A 20,251-nucleotide genomic window follows, 5' to 3' on the forward strand; every position below is an offset into this window, starting at 1 on the left:
ATCAATAGAGAGCATATAGCAAAAAATCATTATTAATTGTTACTTCCATTTTAATGATCACGTCATGAAAATATACTTCAATTCTCCATGTTTAAAATTTGAGGGGAGACAGATAATAATATTATTATCATATTCATATTCAAATTAAGAAATTAGGATTGGAAACGAAAGATGGCTCTGCGTGTGAGCGCTCCAGTGGACACATGGGCTCCTTTATTAAAAATAAGAGTGTACTGGCACTTCTTACATGTAACAGAACAAAACTTCCAGCAGAAAATTATTTTTTTCTCGAATATTCATTTTAATAACAAAATTAAATTAAAAATCGACTTTAACTTCTGAACTCATGCTTCTCTTTCCCTGGGAAAACCCTTAGACTAAGGTTGGATTTTTAAGAAAAGAAAAAAAAACTACAACCGAAGTGTCAAAGCTAACTTTTCAGAAAAAGCTATGAATATTTCATTTCGAAGCTAGTGTCTTCTAGCAGAAAAGAGCACCTGCAGAATTTTTGGAATTATAATACCAAATACGTAGAAATGTAAATTGTCACTTGTTACTTTCTTCTCAATTAATCTTTGGATTCGGGGAATATTTTTGCCCCTGCCCCATTCTATTTAACAGTTAGAATTATTTTGGGGACCATGGTCAGTAAGTGATGGACTCTTCTTTGTTTTCATACCTACAAATCATCTGTTAAAATTTCCCCCATACGATGCTACTATTTATTATACGACTTTAATAACGACCAAACGGAAGTGATAGTTTATTTAAAGGTTTTTGTTATTCCGTCAATTTTATGTTTTAGCATGGAATTGGCGAAAGGTCATATGCTGGCCGAATAAGATTTTTTCTGCGTAACATTTAATTGTTTTAATTCAGCCTAAAGTCTAAGAACCATATGTTGTATGAAACGGACGTACTGTAACAACAAATGCAAGAAATAAGCCTCATGACAAATATATAACTGCACTGTAGAAATGCTGGAGAACGCGAGAAGAGAATCCAGTATGGAGGAAAAAAATAAGGAGCATTGTAGCATAAACGTAATGTGCATTATAAGTAAACTTTTTTAACAAAGGGGATATTTTTTCCAGATGACAATGATTTGGACTTTCGAGAACTAAATTTTTGGACACTGATCGAATTCTATAATAAGGGAAAAAAAGTTGCAGGCAAAACAATATCTAGCTTTAGACCACGTCCAAAAAACTCCCTCAAAAAAGAATTTTAAAGGGTTCAGATTTTAACGGTCGTTCAAAAGGGCTGTTTTTAAGTTTATTATGGTGTGGTAGTAGAGATTACAAATAGAGATGGCCTAGGAAGAACAGTGAAATATTTTATTGGCTACTAAATATACATTTAGAGTGACATAGGAATGTAATATCTCTTCTTTATGTTTGAAAAGTGAAAAATTAAATAATGAATTTTATGAAAATATTTAATGCTTTAATTAGATATACTATGAGTTAAATGCATTTTTATTTAAAACAATCAGATTAAAAAGTAAGAAAAAAACAATGATCTTAAGAACTGCCTCTGTTTGCTTTTAATAGTTTAGTTTGTTGATCAATAACAGTTTAAGGAAAGATAGATATTTAAATTTTACCGAATTGCAACAAACTCGAATGAAAAGGCAAACAACGCAGAATCGGTTTTAGAGACTAAGAGTCCTTTTTGGCTAATATCACGGAGTTTTAATTAACAATGTCTAAAAAAATTCATGTGGATGGATGGATTGTATGAGACAGCAATAAGTTTTGTTCTATTGTCACGCTTTCAGATATGAGGCAGTTAGTACAATGCTAGCATTAAAATCACTACACCATGAGGGCAGCATGTAGCAAACATCCAACTGGCATGAAATGCACTTATGTTTGGCATAAGAAACGATTAGTATTCTAGCGCATGGGCAGAAAACAAGCTAGAGTAACATTATCTGCATTGCGCCGTAAATGCGCAAACTTCGGTGTCTTCCTTTTCCGCGATTTCTGTTTCCGCGGTTGTCAATAACGTTCCTGTTTCCGCGAAATCATCAGTCTTCATGACCCCCCTTACCAAAGGGGTTACATAGTGGGGGACGAATCGACCTTGGCCTCTGCCGAAATGTAGGAAAGTAAAAAAAAGTTTTAGATTTAAAAAGACGAATTTTTAAAAGAAATAATCAAAAAATAGTATTTACGATCTCAGATCTTTGCAAGAATGAAGCTAATACTGTATTTAAAAGTACAGAGAGGGAGAGAGATGTTCAAACTCTGCGATGATTTTGGCAATGAACTAAAAGAATGTTTCCTAAAGTAAAAAAAATAGTCTTCCAAAATTCTGCATAAAGGTGTCTATAAAATTCTTTCAGAATAAATATTCGTTCTAAAGCGACGTTCTTTCTTCTAAAATCACGACTTCTCTGGTCTTAATTACAGCTTTTAGCTCTTTCATTTCTTCAAATCCAATAAAGTAGATTTTCCTTATTTTTATTCCGAATCCGATACTGATAACCTTTATTAAGGTCTAAAGGTTTTTTTCCTTTTAGATCCAATAATGTATAAAACATAAATAAACATAAATATTGATTAACATAAGATGTGAAAATAACAGGTAATATTGTAGCAGAATTACAAAAGGAAAAACTGTCCAGTTCTTAATAACTCATCGTTACATCTCCTGAAGAGCAGTGGGAGGGAGCTGTACTCTCCGATTTCGCAGGAACAGAAAGAATTTTGCGAAACGCGGAAAGAGGAATCGCGGAAACAGAACCTAACTCGAAAATTGTATACCGGGTTTCGCATTCCGAAATCGCATTCAAGTGTTGGTTGTCTCGGTAGAGATCATTTTAAGCTTCATATAATAAGGAGAAACTCCTATCAATACGTGTCTGAATTCAACTGCTACAGGATCGGGACCTATATGGATTGCGGTATATCATTCCACGACACTGCTCTCTGCATTGGTCGGGATCAAGCCGATACGTAATCCTGAAATTCAGGAGAGTCATACTGACCGCCATGCAGGATATCAGTCATCCCAGGCCTATAACGCCCGATAGAACAAACCGTTTTCTTCTCGACCTGGGTGGATTGTACAGCCACGTCAGGTACTTTGAGTAAGACACTTGTCTAGTGTGCAGGAAAATAAGTACCCGGAACCGAAATGTTCCCACGAACAGCGTCACGACGTCTGCAGCACCATGGTCTGTCATCACGGCTGCCATTGTTGAAGCTTCCCTTGACGCTGAAGCTAAGACAGGTGTGTGTACAGTAGTACTACGAACAACACTGGAGCCAGAAGTGGTCTGGAGCACCACTGGAGCCGGACCACGTCACTGTTGCAGGGGTCCAGCGTACAGAATCACGATGGACGTATTTGTGTGAGCAGATACCAAGGAAAACGAAGGTTGCCAAATGGCATCCGTCATCATCATATGGCATAGCAGCTGGCGTGCTAATATGAAGTCCATCGGGTACACATCCCGATCACCTTTTGTTTTCATAACCAGTAATTTGGACAATCGCTGTTACATTTCTGACATGTTAAGGTTGTGTACCCAAACCATCTGCAGAAAAGTTGTATTACTGTCATACACCTTGAATGGATTATGAGGAGTATGGCCATTTTTTGCAAAGATTGTATTTCTCCTTTTGTCCATCATTCCACGCTATTAGGCAAATTTTACCACAAAACTAAAACTATATATTGGTTTTTTTAGAGGGTGAAATGTGAAAGTCACAGTTTTTGAAAGCTTATTTTATTTAGAAAGACTTTTTATTGGATATCTGTTTAATGACTTCCATAAAAGGTTTAGCGATGAAATTTTCTTTCAAAGCTTGGAAGATTTTTTGTTGCACTTTCAATAATTAATTTTAAATTGTAACAGAACCATATAAATGTATAATTACAATTTTAGTCATTAGATTCGTCTTAGTTTGGCGTAGATTTCTGAAAAATCTTCGTCGATTTGACAACGATCTTCTTCGGAAATGAAAGCACTTTAGTTCCTGCTTTCTTTGAGTAGCATTTCATTTTGCTATAAATTAAGGGGTTCTTTTATTCTATTTATAGTATTTTCCAGGATAGTATAATCTATTCCTTCTATTTTATAATTTTTAAGTTTCAAGTTTACTAAATTTTAAGTTTACTAAAATATTTCTAACTGAATATTTCCGAATAAAAATAGTGAGTTTGAATAAGCTTTCAGTAATTTTTTTTTAATACTGCCGGAAAATAAGGCAAAATTTTTACCACAGAGTCTGCTGCAGCTCCGTGATGTCACCTTGAATTGCATGCTGGTGCAATATAGTCAGAGCAGGTTGTGGGAGATCTCCGGCCCATTCGTAGCTTGGTCCCTACAACAAGAAAGTTAATGGATCTTTTTAAATATAGTAATTTTATATCGGTAAATAATAAAAAAAATGTTTTGCCTAGTATATAGTTTATAAATATCTTAAATACCTAGGAAGTAATTAAGACACAATAACACGCCGAATAAATACTAATTCAGAAGTCAAACAACAAAAATCAGCGTTATATTTACAAAATTTTCACAGGACTAGTTTCGATGGTTTTACCGAACCATCATCTTCAGCTGCAAAACCCCAAATGAACAAGATAGGAAATAATGATTAGATAAGATAAGAAAGCCTGGACAAGAATAAGCAAGTGGCGCCATCTGTTGGCGAAACCAGAACTAAAACATAATTTCTCTAAAAGCCGAAGGCAAATTTGGATTGGAATTAGGATCGTTAACTAGAACAGGAAGATTTTTATGAATGTGAAATGCCTCTAGAAAATCCAGTTCTCCAATGGAAGATGTTTTTTGAATAATTTTGGCAGCAGAAAAATTGAAAGTGTGATTTTCGGACCAACAATGTTGAGCAACAGAAGACTTCTGTGTTTCCTTTTTTCTAACATATGCCTCATGTTCTTTGACGCGAAATTTTAAGGCTCTCTTAGTTTCGCCCATGTAAATTAAACCACACTGGCAAGGAATCCTATAAATACCCCAGGAATTCATATCCGGAATGGGGTCCTTGAGTATAGAAGTTGGAATTTTATTGATGGGAGAATAAACAACCCGAAAGTTAAATTTCTGCAAAATATGTGCAACTTTATAGCTAATTGATGGAAAGAAGGGAATGACAACAGAATTTTTATAATCTCCTAAAATAAGAGTGTGGCTTTTAGTGTGTTGAGATGAAAATGTTTTGACTGCTTGATTAATAATGTTGGGTGAAAAGCCCCTGTCAATAGCTATTGCTTTTAAATAATTTAGTTCTTCATCAAGGGCTAGTTTGGAGGAGCAAACTTGAAGAGCACGGAAAACATAAGAATAAAATGAAGCTAACTTTTGTTTAGTCGGATGACATGATTTAAAGTGTGGTGGAAGGCAAACCGATGAAGGTTTACGGTAAACTGTAGTACTGAAGTTGGATGTGTTACGTGTGACCAGAATGTCGAGAAACGGAAGAGAATTGCAAGTCTCAAGTTCAAAAGTGAACTGAATAGCAGGATCAATAGAATTCATTGTTGGAAGAACTTTATTTAAATCATCTTTATTACCTTCAAACAGGGTAAAAGTATCGTCTACGTAGCGGAACCATGCCGGGAAGTTTAAAGTTTCAAACAATTTTGATTCATAATAATGCATGTAGATATCAGCCAGGATGGGACTGAGGGGGCTTCCCATGGCTAATCCCTCAGTTTGCTTGTAATATTTATTTTGGAAAACAAAATGTGTTTGGTTCAAACAGAGTTGAGTGAGAGAAATTAGCTCATCAATTTCGATGCAAGAGAAATGAAATTCGCGAAGTCTGGTTTCTAGACATCTTAATGCACCCTCCACTGGGACATTGGTGAATAATGATTTTACATCAAAAGAAACCATGAGTAAATTACTAGGAGAAATGCTTTTAACCTTTTTTACAAACTCTATTGAAATTTTTATGGTGTAAATGTTATTGTCTAATAGAGTGGAAAATCTAGAAACTAAATATTTAGCTAATGGATACGAGGCAGTACCTAAATTTGATACAATAGGGCGGAAAGGAATACCACTTTTATGAATTTTGGGAAGAGCATATAATCTGGCACAATTCGCAACAGATGGGATAAGCGAATGTTTTAAGTTGCTTGAAATGATTTGCGAAGATTTGATCGCAGTTTTTATTTTGGATAAGTCCGAAGGTGAAGGATCTTTAGGGATCGGATTATATGGTCCTTCGTTTAAGAGTTTAATGACACTATCGATGTAAGTGTTCTTATCCATGACGACTATCTGGCCACCTTTATCGGCCTTTTAAATGATAATATCCGGGTTAGAATGAATTTCACGCATTGTAGCTCTTTCTCTCGCAGTTAGATTTGGTTTCAAAGGTTTATTATTGAATTTCACATTATGAGCGATAAGATGCCTAATCATTTCTTTCTGTGAATCTGAAACTTTACTGAACTTAAAAGCTTTTTCGATAGGAGCCAAAATCTTTGGAATCGAGGGTTTACAGGCTTGTGAGAAGTTAAAATTATATTTTAGAATTCTCTCTTGTTCTTCTAAAAGACTAACATTAGAAATATTAACTATTGGCTTGATGTTTACAATGGGAAGATTTTTTGAACTACTTGAACTGGAAGACTGTAAAAGAAGTTTTTCGAATTTAACTGCAAGGGTGTTTTTATGACGGTTAACTGCATTCTCCGTTCTAGACCAAGACTTTTGTTCAAGGGCAGTGAATTTTGGATATGATTTAGCGAGTTCCAGATGAAGCTTATAGAGTTCATGTTCAATTTTGGACAATTGTTGACGTGTATCCCTTATCACGGACCGAAGTAAGGCAAGCTTGCAATTTAACAGAATTCTTGAAACGCGACTCGAAGGTTTTTGATTAGATTTGATTTGAATAAAATTGGGGATCAATTTTTTACATTTACATTTAAGTAAAAAGTCAAGATTATTCAGGAATTTTAGCCGTTTCAGGCGTAATTTAGTGAAACGATTAACGGATGAAGGCATGATAAACAATGCAGAAAATCAAATTAAATTAACTGAGCAATAATAAAGTACACACAAAACAGCAGAAAAATCCCTCACTGAAATGAATAGAAAACAAAACGTTTGTAAGCAAAATGCATGAAATCAGACAAGCAAAGCACAATATCCAAATGTACAAAACATAAACATAACTTGAAAATTGCAAAAATGTACTCACCGAAACTCCTACAATCACAAAATGGCGGCCACACCACGTGCAAAAAAGAAAGCAAAATGTAAGCCTGTTTGGGGCTTCTATAATTAAGACACAATAACACGCCGAATAAATACTAATTCAGAAGTCAAACAACAAAAATCAGCGTTATATTTACAAAATTTTCACAGGACTAGTTTCGATGGTTTTACCGAACCATCATCTTCAGCTGCAAAACCCCAAATGAACAAGATAGGAAATAATGATTAGATAAGATAAGAAAGCCTGGACAAGAATAAGCAAGTGGCGCCATCTGTTGGCGAAACCAGAACTAAAACATAATTTCTCTAAAAGCCGAAGGCAAATTTGGATTGGAATTAGGATCGTTAACTAGAACAGGAAGATTTTTATGAATGTGAAATGCCTCTAGAAAATCCAGTTCTCCAATGGAAGATGTTTTTGAATAATTTTGGCAGGAGAAAAATTGAAAGTGTGATTTTCGGACCAACAATGTTGAGCAACAGAAGACTTCTGTGTTTCCTTTTTTCTAACATATGCCTCATGTTCTTTGATGCGAAATTTTAAGGATCTCTTAGTTTGGCCAATGTAAATTAAACCACACTGGCAAGGAATCCTATAAATACCCCAGGAATTCATATCCGGAATGGGGTCCTTGAGTATAGAAGTTGGAATTTTATTGATGGGAGAATAAACAACCCGAAAGTTAAATTTCTGCAAAATATGTGCAACTTTATAGCTAATTGATGGAAAGAAGGGAATGACAACAGAATTTTTATAATCTCCTAAAATAAGAGTGTGGCTTTTAGTGTGTTGAGATGAAAATTTTTTAACTGCTTGATTAATAATGTTGGGTGAAAAGCCCCTGTCAATAGCTATTGCTTTTAAATAATTTAGTTCTTCATCAAGGGCTAGTTTGGAGGAGCAAACTTGAAGAGCACGGAAAACATAGGAATAAAATGAAGCTAACTTTTGTTTAGTCGGATGACATGATTTAAAGTGTGGTGGAAGGCAAACCGATGAAGGTTTACGGTAAACTGTAGTACTGAAGTTGGATGTGTTACGTGTGACCAGAATGTCGAGAAACGGAAGAGAATTGCAAGTCTCAAGTTCAAAAGTGAACTGAATAGCAGGATCAATAGAATTCATTGTTGGAAGAACTTTATTTAAATCATCTTTATTACCTTCAAACAGGGTAAAAGTATCGTCTACGTAGCGGAACCATGCCGGGAAGTTTAAAGTTTCAAACAATTTTGATTCATAATAATGCATGTAGATATCAGCCAGGATGGGACTGAGGGGGCTTCCCATGGCTAATCCCTCAGTTTGCTTGTAATATTTATTTTGGAAAACAAAATGTGTTTGGTTCAAACAGATTTGAGTGAGAGAAATTAGCTCATCAATTTCGATGCAAGAGAAATGAAATTCGCGAAGTCTGGTTTCTAGACATCTTAATGCACCCTCCACTGGGACATTGGTGAATAATGATTTTACATCAAAAGAAACCATGAGTAAATTACTAGGAGAAATGTTTTTAACCTTTTTTACAAACTCTATTGAATTTTTTATGGTGTAAATGTTATTGTCTAATAGAGTGGAAAATCTAGAAACTAAATATTTAGCTAATGGATACGAGGCAGTACCTAAATTTGATACAATAGGGCGGAAAGGAATACCACTTTTATGAATTTTGGGAAGAGCATATAATCTGGCACAATTCGCAACAGATGGGATAAGCGAATGTTTTAAGTTGCTTGAAATGATTTGCGAAGATTTGATCGCAGTTTTTATTTTGGATAAGTCCGAAGGTGAAGGATCTTTAGGGATCGGATTATATGGTCCTTCGTTTAAGAGTTTAGTGACACTATCGATGTAAGTGTTCTTATCCATGACGACTATCTGGCCACCTTTATCGGCCTTTTAAATGATAATATCCGGGTTAGAATGAATTTCACGCATTGTAGCTCTTTCTCTCGCAGTTAGATTTGGTTTCAAAGGTTTATTATTGAATTTCACATTATGAGCGATAAGATGCCTAATCATTTCTTTCTGTGAATCTGAAACTTTACTGAACTTAAAAGCTTTTTCGATAGGAGCCAAAATCTTTGGAATCGAGGGTTTACAGGCTTGTGAGAAGTTAAAATTATATTTTAGAATTCTCTCTTGTTCTTCTGAAAGAGTAACATTAGAAATATTAACTATTGGCTTGATGTTTAGAATGGGAAGATTTTTTGAACTACTTGAACTGGAAGACTGTAAAAGAAGTTTTTCGAATTTAACTGCAAGGGTGTTTTTATGACGGTTAACTGCATTCTCCGTTCTAGACCAAGACTTTTGTTCAAGGGCAGTGAATTTTGGATATGATTTAGCGAGTTCCAGATGAAGCTTATAGAGTTCATGTTCAATTTTGGACAATTGTTGACGTGTATCCCTTATCACGGACCGAAGTAAGGCAAGCTTGCAATTTAACAGAATTCTTGAAACGCGACTCGAAGGTTTTTGATTAGATTTGATTTGAATAAAATTGGGGATCAATTTTTTACATTTACATTTAAGTAAAAAGTCAAGATTATTCAGGAATTTTAGCCGTTTCAGGCGTAATTTAGTGAAACGATTAACGGATGAAGGCATGATAAACAATGCAGAAAATCAAATTAAATTAACTGAGCAATAATAAAGTACACACAAAACAGCAGAAAAATCCCTCACTGAAATGAATAGAAAACAAAACGTTTGTAAGCAAAATGCATGAAATCAGACAAGCAAAGCACAATATCCAAATGTACAAAACATAAACATAACTTGAAAATTGCAAAAATGTACTCACCGAAACTCCTACAATCACAAAATGGCGGCCACACCACGTGCAAAAAAGAAAGCAAAATGTAAGCCTGTTTGGGGCTTCTATAATTAAGACACAATAACACGCCGAATAAATACTAATTCAGAAGTCAAACAACAAAAATCAGCGTTATATTTACAAAATTTTCACAGGACTAGTTTCGATGGTTTTACCGAACCATCATCTTCAGCTGCAAAACCCCAAATGAACAAGATAGGAAATAATGATTAGATAAGATAAGAAAGCCTGGACAAGAATAAGCAAGTGGCGCCATCTGTTGGCGAAACCAGAACTAAAACATAATTTCTCTAAAAGCCGAAGGCAAATTTGGATTGGAATTAGGATCGTTAACTAGAACAGGAAGATTTTTATGAATGTGAAATGCCTCTAGAAAATCCAGTTCTCCAATGGAAGATGTTTTTGAATAATTTTGGCAGGAGAAAAATTGAAAGTGTGATTTTCGGACCAACAATGTTGAGCAACAAAAGACTTCTGTGTTTCCTTTTTTCTAACATATGCCTCATGTTCTTTGATGCGAAATTTTAAGGATCTCTTAGTTTGGCCAATGTAAATTAAACCACACTGGCAAGGAATCCTATAAATACCCCAGGAATTCATATCCGGAATGGGGTCCTTGAGTATAGAAGTTGGAATTTTATTGATGGGAGAATAAACAACCCGAAAGTTAAATTTCTGCAAAATATGTGCAACTTTATAGCTAATTGATGGAAAGAAGGGAATGACAACAGAATTTTTATAATCTCCTAAAATAAGAGTGTGGCTTTTAGTGTGTTGAGATGAAAATTTTTTAACTGCTTGATTAATAATGTTGGGTGAAAAGCCCCTGTCAATAGCTATTGCTTTTAAATAATTTAGTTCTTCATCAAGGGCTAGTTTGGAGGAGCAAACTTGAAGAGCACGGAAAACATAGGAATAAAATGAAGCTAACTTTTGTTTAGTCGGATGACATGATTTAAAGTGTGGTGGAAGGCAAACCGATGAAGGTTTACGGTAAACTGTAGTACTGAAGTTGGATGTGTTACGTGTGACCAGAATGTCGAGAAACGGAAGAGAATTGCAAGTCTCAAGTTCAAAAGTGAACTGAATAGCAGGATCAATAGAATTCATTGTTGGAAGAACTTTATTTAAATCATCTTTATTACCTTCAAACAGGGTAAAAGTATCGTCTACGTAGCGGAACCATGCCGGGAAGTTTAAAGTTTCAAACAATTTTGATTCATAATAATGCATGTAGATATCAGCCAGGATGGGACTGAGGGGGCTTCCCATGGCTAATCCCTCAGTTTGCTTGTAATATTTATTTTGGAAAACAAAATGTGTTTGGTTCAAACAGAGTTGAGTGAGAGAAATTAGCTCATCAATTTCGATGCAAGAGAAATGAAATTCGCGAAGTCTGGTTTCTAGACATCTTAATGCACCCTCCACTGGGACATTGGTGAATAATGATTTTACATCAAAAGAAACCATGAGTAAATTACTAGGAGAAATGCTTTTAACCTTTTTTACAAACTCTATTGAAATTTTTATGGTGTAAATGTTATTGTCTAATAGAGTGGAAAATCTAGAAACTAAATATTTAGCTAATGGATACGAGGCAGTACCTAAATTTGATACAATAGGGCGGAAAGGAATACCACTTTTATGAATTTTGGGAAGAGCATATAATCTGGCACAATTCGCAACAGATGGGATAAGCGAATGTTTTAAGTTGCTTGAAATGATTTGCGAAGATTTGATCGCAGTTTTTATTTTGGATAAGTCCGAAGGTGAAGGATCTTTAGGGATCGGATTATATGGTCCTTCGTTTAAGAGTTTAATGACACTATCGATGTAAGTGTTCTTATCCATGACGATTATCTGGCCACCTTTATCGGCCTTTTAAATGATAATATCCGGGTTAGAATGAATTTCACGCATTGTAGCTCTTTCTCTCGCAGTTAGATTTGGTTTCAAAGGTTTATTATTGAATTTCACATTATGAGCGATAAGATGCCTAATCATTTCTTTCTGTGAATCTGAAACTTTACTGAACTTAAAAGCTTTTTCGATAGGAGCCAAAATCTTTGGAATCGAGGGTTTACAGGCTTGTGAGAAGTTAAAATTATATTTTAGAATTCTCTCTTGTTCTTCTAAAAGACTAACATTAGAAATATTAACTATTGGCTTGATGTTTACAATGGGAAGATTTTTTGAACTACTTGAACTGGAAGACTGTAAAAGAAGTTTTTCGAATTTAACTGCAAGGGTGTTTTTATGACGGTTAACTGCATTCTCCGTTCTAGACCAAGACTTTTGTTCAAGGGCAGTGAATTTTGGATATGATTTAGCGAGTTCCAGATGAAGCTTATAGAGTTCATGTTCAATTTTGGACAATTGTTGACGTGTATCCCTTATCACGGACCGAAGTAAGGCAAGCTTGCAATTTAACAGAATTCTTGAAACGCGACTCGAAGGTTTTTGATTAGATTTGATTTGAATAAAATTGGGGATCAATTTTTTACATTTACATTTAAGTAAAAAGTCAAGATTATTCAGGAATTTTAGCCGTTTCAGGCGTAATTTAGTGAAACGATTAACGGATGAAGGCATGATAAACAATGCAGAAAATCAAATTAAATTAACTGAGCAATAATAAAGTACACACAAAACAGCAGAAAAATCCCTCACTGAAATGAATAGAAAACAAAACGTTTGTAAGCAAAATGCATGAAATCAGACAAGCAAAGCACAATATCCAAATGTACAAAACATAAACATAACTTGAAAATTGCAAAAATGTACTCACCGAAACTCCTACAATCACAAAATGGCGGCCACACCACGTGCAAAAAAGAAAGCAAAATGTAAGCCTGTTTGGGGCTTCTATAATTAAGACACAATAACACGCCGAATAAATACTAATTCAGAAGTCAAACAACAAAAATCAGCGTTATATTTACAAAATTTTCACAGGACTAGTTTCGATGGTTTTACCGAACCATCATCTTCAGCTGCAAAACCCCAAATGAACAAGATAGGAAATAATGATTAGATAAGATAAGAAAGCCTGGACAAGAATAAGCAAGTGGCGCCATCTGTTGGCGAAACCAGAACTAAAACATAATTTCTCTAAAAGCCGAAGGCAAATTTGGATTGGAATTAGGATCGTTAACTAGAACAGGAAGATTTTTATGAATGTGAAATGCCTCTAGAAAATCCAGTTCTCCAATGGAAGATGTTTTTTGAATAATTTTGGCAGCAGAAAAATTGAAAGTGTGATTTTCGGACCAACAATGTTGAGCAACAGAAGACTTCTGTGTTTCCTTTTTTCTAACATATGCCTCATGTTCTTTGATGCGAAATTTTAAGGCTCTCTTAGTTTGGCCAATGTAAATTAAACCACACTGGCAAGGAATCCTATAAATACCCCAGGAATTCATATCCGGAATGGGGTCCTTGAGTATAGAAGTTGGAATTTTATTGATGGGAGAATAAACAACCCGAAAGTTAAATTTCTGCAAAATATGTGCAACTTTATAGCTAATTGATGGAAAGAAGGGAATGACAACAGAATTTTTATAATCTCCTAAAATAAGAGTGTGGCTTTTAGTGTGTTGAGATGAAAATTTTTTAACTGCTTGATTAATAATGTTGGGTGAAAAGCCCCTGTCAATAGCTATTGCTTTTAAATAATTTAGTTCTTCATCAAGGGCTAGTTTGGAGGAGCAAACTTGAAGAGCACGGAAAACATAGGAATAAAATGAAGCTAACTTTTGTTTAGTCGGATGACATGATTTAAAGTGTGGTGGAAGGCAAACCGATGAAGGTTTACGGTAAACTGTAGTACTGAAGTTGGATGTGTTACGTGTGACCAGAATGTCGAGAAACGGAAGAGAATTGCAAGTCTCAAGTTCAAAAGTGAACTGAATAGCAGGATCAATAGAATTCATTGTTGGAAGAACTTTATTTAAATCATCTTTATTACCTTCAAACAGGGTAAAAGTATCGTCTACGTAGCGGAACCATGCCGGGAAGTTTAAAGTTTCAAACAATTTTGATTCATAATAATGCATGTAGATATCAGCCAGGATGGGACTGAGGGGGCTTCCCATGGCTAATCCCTCAGTTTGCTTGTAATATTTATTTTGGAAAACAAAATGTGTTTGGTTCAAACAGATTTGAGTGAGAGAAATTAGCTCATCAATTTCGATGCAAGAGAAATGAAATTCGCGAAGTCTGGTTTCTAGACATCTTAATGCACCCTCCACTGGGACATTGGTGAATAATGATTTTACATCAAAAGAAACCATGAGTAAATTACTAGGAGAAATGTTTTTAACCTTTTTTACAAACTCTATTGAATTTTTTATGGTGTAAATGTTATTGTCTAATAGAGTGGAAAATCTAGAAACTAAATATTTAGCTAATGGATACGAGGCAGTACCTAAATTTGATACAATAGGGCGGAAAGGAATACCACTTTTATGAATTTTGGGAAGAGCATATAATCTGGCACAATTCGCAACAGATGGGATAAGCGAATGTTTTAAGTTGCTTGAAATGATTTGCGAAGATTTGATCGCAGTTTTTATTTTGGATAAGTCCGAAGGTGAAGGATCTTTAGGGATCGGATTATATGGTCCTTCGTTTAAGAGTTTAGTGACACTATCGATGTAAGTGTTCTTATCCATGACGACTATCTGGCCACCTTTATCGGCCTTTTAAATGATAATATCCGGGTTAGAATGAATTTCACGCATTGTAGCTCTTTCTCTCGCAGTTAGATTTGGTTTCAAAGGTTTATTATTGAATTTCACATTATGAGCGATAAGATGCCTAATCATTTCTTTCTGTGAATCTGAAACTTTACTGAACTTAAAAGCTTTTTCGATAGGAGCCAAAATCTTTGGAATCGAGGGTTTACAGGCTTGTGAGAAGTTAAAATTATATTTTAGAATTCTCTCTTGTTCTTCTGAAAGAGTAACATTAGAAATATTAACTATTGGCTTGATGTTTAGAATGGGAAGATTTTTTGAACTACTTGAACTGGAAGACTGTAAAAGAAGTTTTTCGAATTTAACTGCAAGGGTGTTTTTATGACGGTTAACTGCATTCTCCGTTCTAGACCAAGACTTTTGTTCAAGGGCAGTGAATTTTGGATATGATTTAGCGAGTTCCAGATGAAGCTTATAGAGTTCATGTTCAATTTTGGACAATTGTTGACGTGTATCCCTTATCACGGACCGAAGTAAGGCAAGCTTGCAATTTAACAGAATTCTTGAAACGCGACTCGAAGGTTTTTGATTAGATTTGATTTGAATAAAATTGGGGATCAATTTTTTACATTTACATTTAAGTAAAAAGTCAAGATTATTCAGGAATTTTAGCCGTTTCAGGCGTAATTTAGTGAAACGATTAACGGATGAAGGCATGATAAACAATGCAGAAAATCAAATTAAATTAACTGAGCAATAATAAAGTACACACAAAACAGCAGAAAAATCCCTCACTGAAATGAATAGAAAACAAAACGTTTGTAAGCAAAATGCATGAAATCAGACAAGCAAAGCACAATATCCAAATGTACAAAACATAAACATAACTTGAAAATTGCAAAAATGTACTCACCGAAACTCCTACAATCACAAAATGGCGGCCACACCACGTGCAAAAAAGAAAGCAAAATGTAAGCCTGTTTGGGGCTTCTATAATTAAGACACAATAACACGCCGAATAAATACTAATTCAGAAGTCAAACAACAAAAATCAGCGTTATATTTACAAAATTTTCACAGGACTAGTTTCGATGGTTTTACCGAACCATCATCTTCAGCTGCAAAACCCCAAATGAACAAGATAGGAAATAATGATTAGATAAGATAAGAAAGCCTGGACAAGAATAAGCAAGTGGCGCCATCTGTTGGCGAAACCAGAACTAAAACATAATTTCTCTAAAAGCCGAAGGCAAATTTGGATTGGAATTAGGATCGTTAACTAGAACAGGAAGATTTTTATGAATGTGAAATGCCTCTAGAAAATCCAGTTCTCCAATGGAAGATGTTTTTTGAATAATTTTGGCAGCAGAAAAATTGAAAGTGTGATTTTTGGACCAACAATGTTGAGCAACAGAAGACTTCTGTGTTTCCTTTTTTCTAACATATGCCTCATGTTCTTTGACGCGAAATTTTAAGGCTCTCTTAGTTTGCCCCATGTAAATTAAACCACACTGGCAAGGAATCCTATAAATACCCCAGGAAATCATATCCGGAATGGGGTCCTTGAGTATAGAAGTTGGAATTTTATTGATGGGAGAATAAACAACCCGAAAGTTAAATTTCTGCAAAATATGTGCAACTTTATAGCTAATTGATGGAAAGAAGGGAATGACAACAGAATTTTTATAATCTCCTAAAATAAGAGTGTGGCTTTTAGTGTGTTGAGATGAAAATTTTTTAACTGCTTGATTAATAATGTTGGGTGAAAAGCCCCTGTCAATAGCTATTGCTTTTAAATAATTTAGTTCTTCATCAAGGGCTAGTTTGGAGGAGCAAACTTGAAGAGCACGGAAAACATAGGAATAAAATGAAGCTAACTTTTGTTTAGTCGGATGACATGATTTAAAGTGTGGTGGAAGGCAAACCGATGAAGGTTTACGGTAAACTGTAGTACTGAAGTTGGATGTGTTACGTGTGACCAGAATGTCGAGAAACGGAAGAGAATTGCAAGTCTCAAGTTCAAAAGTGAACTGAATAGCAGGATCAATAGAATTCATTGTTGGAAGAACTTTATTTAAATCATCTTTATTACCTTCAAACAGGGTAAAAGTATCGTCTACGTAGCGGAACCATGCCGGGAAGTTTAAAGTTTCAAACAATTTTGATTCATAATAATGCATGTAGATATCAGCCAGGATGGGACTGAGGGGGCTTCCCATGGCTAATCCCTCAGTTTGCTTGTAATATTTATTTTGGAAAACAAAATGTGTTTGGTTCAAACAGAGTTGAGTGAGAGAAATTAGCTCATCAATTTCGATGCAAGAGAAATGAAATTCGCGAAGTCTGGTTTCTAGACATCTTAATGCACCCTCCACTGGGAGATTGGTGAATAATGATTTTACATCAAAAGAAACCATGAGTAAATTACTAGGAGAAATGTTTTTAACCTTTTTTACAAACTCTATTGAATTTTTTATGATGTAAATGTTATTGTCTAATAGAGTGGAAAATCTAGAAACTAAATATTTAGCTAATGGATACGAGGCAGTACCTAAATTTGATACAATAGGGCGGAAAGGAATACCACTTTTATGAATTTTGGGAAGAGCATATAATCTGGCACAATTCGCAACAGATGGGATAAGCGAATGTTTTAAGTTGCTTGAAATGATTTGCGAAGATTTGATCGCAGTTTTTATTTTGGATAAGTCCGAAGGTGAAGGATCTTTAGGGATCGGATTATATGGTCCTTCGTTTAAGAGTTTAGTGACACTATCGATGTAAGTGTTCTTATCCATGACGACTATCTGGCCACTTTTATCGGCCTTTGAAATGATAATATCCGGGTTAGAATGAATTTCACGCATTGTAGCTCTTTCTCTCGCAGTTAGATTTGGTTTCAAAGGTTTATTATTGAATTTCACATTATGAGCGATAAGATGCCTAATCATTTCTTTCTGTGAATCTGAAACTTTACTGAACTTAAAAGCTTTTTCGATAGGAGCCAAAATCTTTGGAATCGAGGGTTTACAGGCTTGTGAGAAGTTAAAATTATATTTTAGAATTCTCTCTTGTTCTTCTGAAAGAGTAACATTAGAAATATTAACTATTGGCTTGATGTTTAGAATGGGAAGATTTTTTGAACTACTTGAACTGGAAGACTGTAAAAGAAGTTTTTCGAATTTAACTGCAAGGGTGTTTTTATGACGGTTAACTGCATTCTCCGTTCTAGACCAAGACTTTTGTTCAAGGGCAGTGAATTTTGGATATGATTTAGCGAGTTCCAGATGAAGCTTATAGAGTTCATGTTCAATTTTGGACAATTGTTGACGTGTATCCCTTATCACGGACCGAAGTAAGGCAAGCTTGCAATTTAACAGAATTCTTGAAACGCGACTCGAAGGTTTTTGATTAGATTTGATTTGAATAAAATTGGGGATCAATTTTTTACATTTACATTTAAGTAAAAAGTCAAGATTATTCAGGAATTTTAGCCGTTTCAGGCGTAATTTAGTGAAACGATTAACGGATGAAGGCATGATAAACAATGCAGAAAATCAAATTAAATTAACTGAGCAATAATAAAGTACACACAAAACAGCAGAAAAATCCCTCACTGAAATGAATAGAAAACAAAACGTTTGTAAGCAAAATGCATGAAATCAGACAAGCAAAGCACAATATCCAAATGTACAAAACATAAACATAACTTGAAAATTGCAAAAATGTACTCACCGAAACTCCTACAATCACAAAATGGCGGCCACACCACGTGCAAAAAAGAAAGCAAAATGTAAGCCTGTTTGGGGCTTCTATAATTAAGACACAATAACACGCCGAATAAATACTAATTCAGAAGTCAAACAACAAAAATCAGCGTTATATTTACAAAATTTTCACAGGACTAGTTTCGATGGTTTTACCGAACCATCATCTTCAGCTGCAAAACCCCAAATGAACAAGATAGGAAATAATGATTAGATAAGATAAGAAAGCCTGGACAAGAATAAGCAAGTGGCGCCATCTGTTGGCGAAACCAGAACTAAAACATAATTTCTCTAAAAGCCGAAGGCAAATTTGGATTGGAATTAGGATCGTTAACTAGAACAGGAAGATTTTTATGAATGTGAAATGCCTCTAGAAAATCCAGTTCTCCAATGGAAGATGTTTTTTGAATAATTTTGGCAGCAGAAAAATTGAAAGTGTGATTTTTGGACCAACAATGTTGAGCAACAGAAGACTTCTGTGTTTCCTTTTTTCTAACATATGCCTCATGTTCTTTGACGCGAAATTTTAAGGCTCTCTTAGTTTGCCCCATGTAAATTAAACCACACTGGCAAGGAATCCTATAAATACCCCAGGAAATCATATCCGGAATGGGGTCCTTGAGTATAGAAGTTGGAATTTTATTGATGGGAGAATAAACAACCCGAAAGTTAAATTTCTGCAAAATATGTGCAACTTTATAGCTAATTGATGGAAAGAAGGGAATGACAACAGAATTTTTATAATCTCCTAAAATAAGAGTGTGGCTTTTAGTGTGTTGAGATGAAAATTTTTTAACTGCTTGATTAATAATGTTGGGTGAAAAGCCCCTGTCAATAGCTATTGCTTTTAAATAATTTAGTTCTTCATCAAGGGCTAGTTTGGAGGAGCAAACTTGAAGAGCACGGAAAACATAGGAATAAAATGAAGCTAACTTTTGTTTAGTCGGATGACATGATTTAAAGTGTGGTGGAAGGCAAACCGATGAAGGTTTACGGTAAACTGTAGTACTGAAGTTGGATGTGTTACGTGTGACCAGAATGTCGAGAAACGGAAGAGAATTGCAAGTCTCAAGTTCAAAAGTGAACTGAATAGCAGGATCAATAGAATTCATTGTTGGAAGAACTTTATTTAAATCATCTTTATTACCTTCAAACAGGGTAAAAGTATCGTCTACGTAGCGGAACCATGCCGGGAAGTTTAAAGTTTCAAACAATTTTGATTCATAATAATGCATGTAGATATCAGCCAGGATGGGACTGAGGGGGCTTCCCATGGCTAATCCCTCAGTTTGCTTGTAATATTTATTTTGGAAAACAAAATGTGTTTGGTTCAAACAGAGTTGAGTGAGAGAAATTAGCTCATCAATTTCGATGCAAGAGAAATGAAATTCGCGAAGTCTGGTTTCTAGACATCTTAATGCACCCTCCACTGGGACATTGGTGAATAATGATTTTACATCAAAAGAAACCATGAGTAAATTACTAGGAGAAATGTTTTTAACCTTTTTTACAAACTCTATTGAATTTTTTATGGTGTAAATGTTATTGTCTAATAGAGTGGAAAATCTAGAAACTAAATATTTAGCTAATGGATACGAGGCAGTACCTAAATTTGATACAATAGGGCGGAAAGGAATACCACTTTTATGAATTTTGGGAAGAGCATATAATCTGGCACAATTCGCAACAGATGGGATAAGCGAATGTTTTAAGTTGCTTGAAATGATTTGCGAAGATTTG

At 34.9% G+C, this 20,251-nt stretch overlaps 1 protein-coding gene across 1 annotated transcript in view; it reads right to left on the reverse strand.

Annotated features, from left to right (window-relative positions):
* The window catches only part of LOC118194764 (BAI1-associated protein 3-like), a 282,557-nt gene that overhangs the window by 108,204 nt on the left and 154,102 nt on the right, over positions 1-20,251 (reverse strand). Inside the window, exon 10 of the mRNA XM_085823822.1 lies at positions 4,234-4,337. Coding sequence (XP_085679948.1) covers positions 4,234-4,337 — 104 coding nt within the window. The remainder of the gene's footprint in view (positions 1-4,233; positions 4,338-20,251) is intronic.

The sequence above is a fragment of the Stegodyphus dumicola genome, chromosome 9 (genome assembly GCF_044657685.1).
Source record: "Stegodyphus dumicola isolate Sdum_Otavi_A_Nest chromosome 9, ASM4465768v1".
NCBI lineage: Eukaryota > Metazoa > Arthropoda > Arachnida > Araneae > Eresidae > Stegodyphus > Stegodyphus dumicola.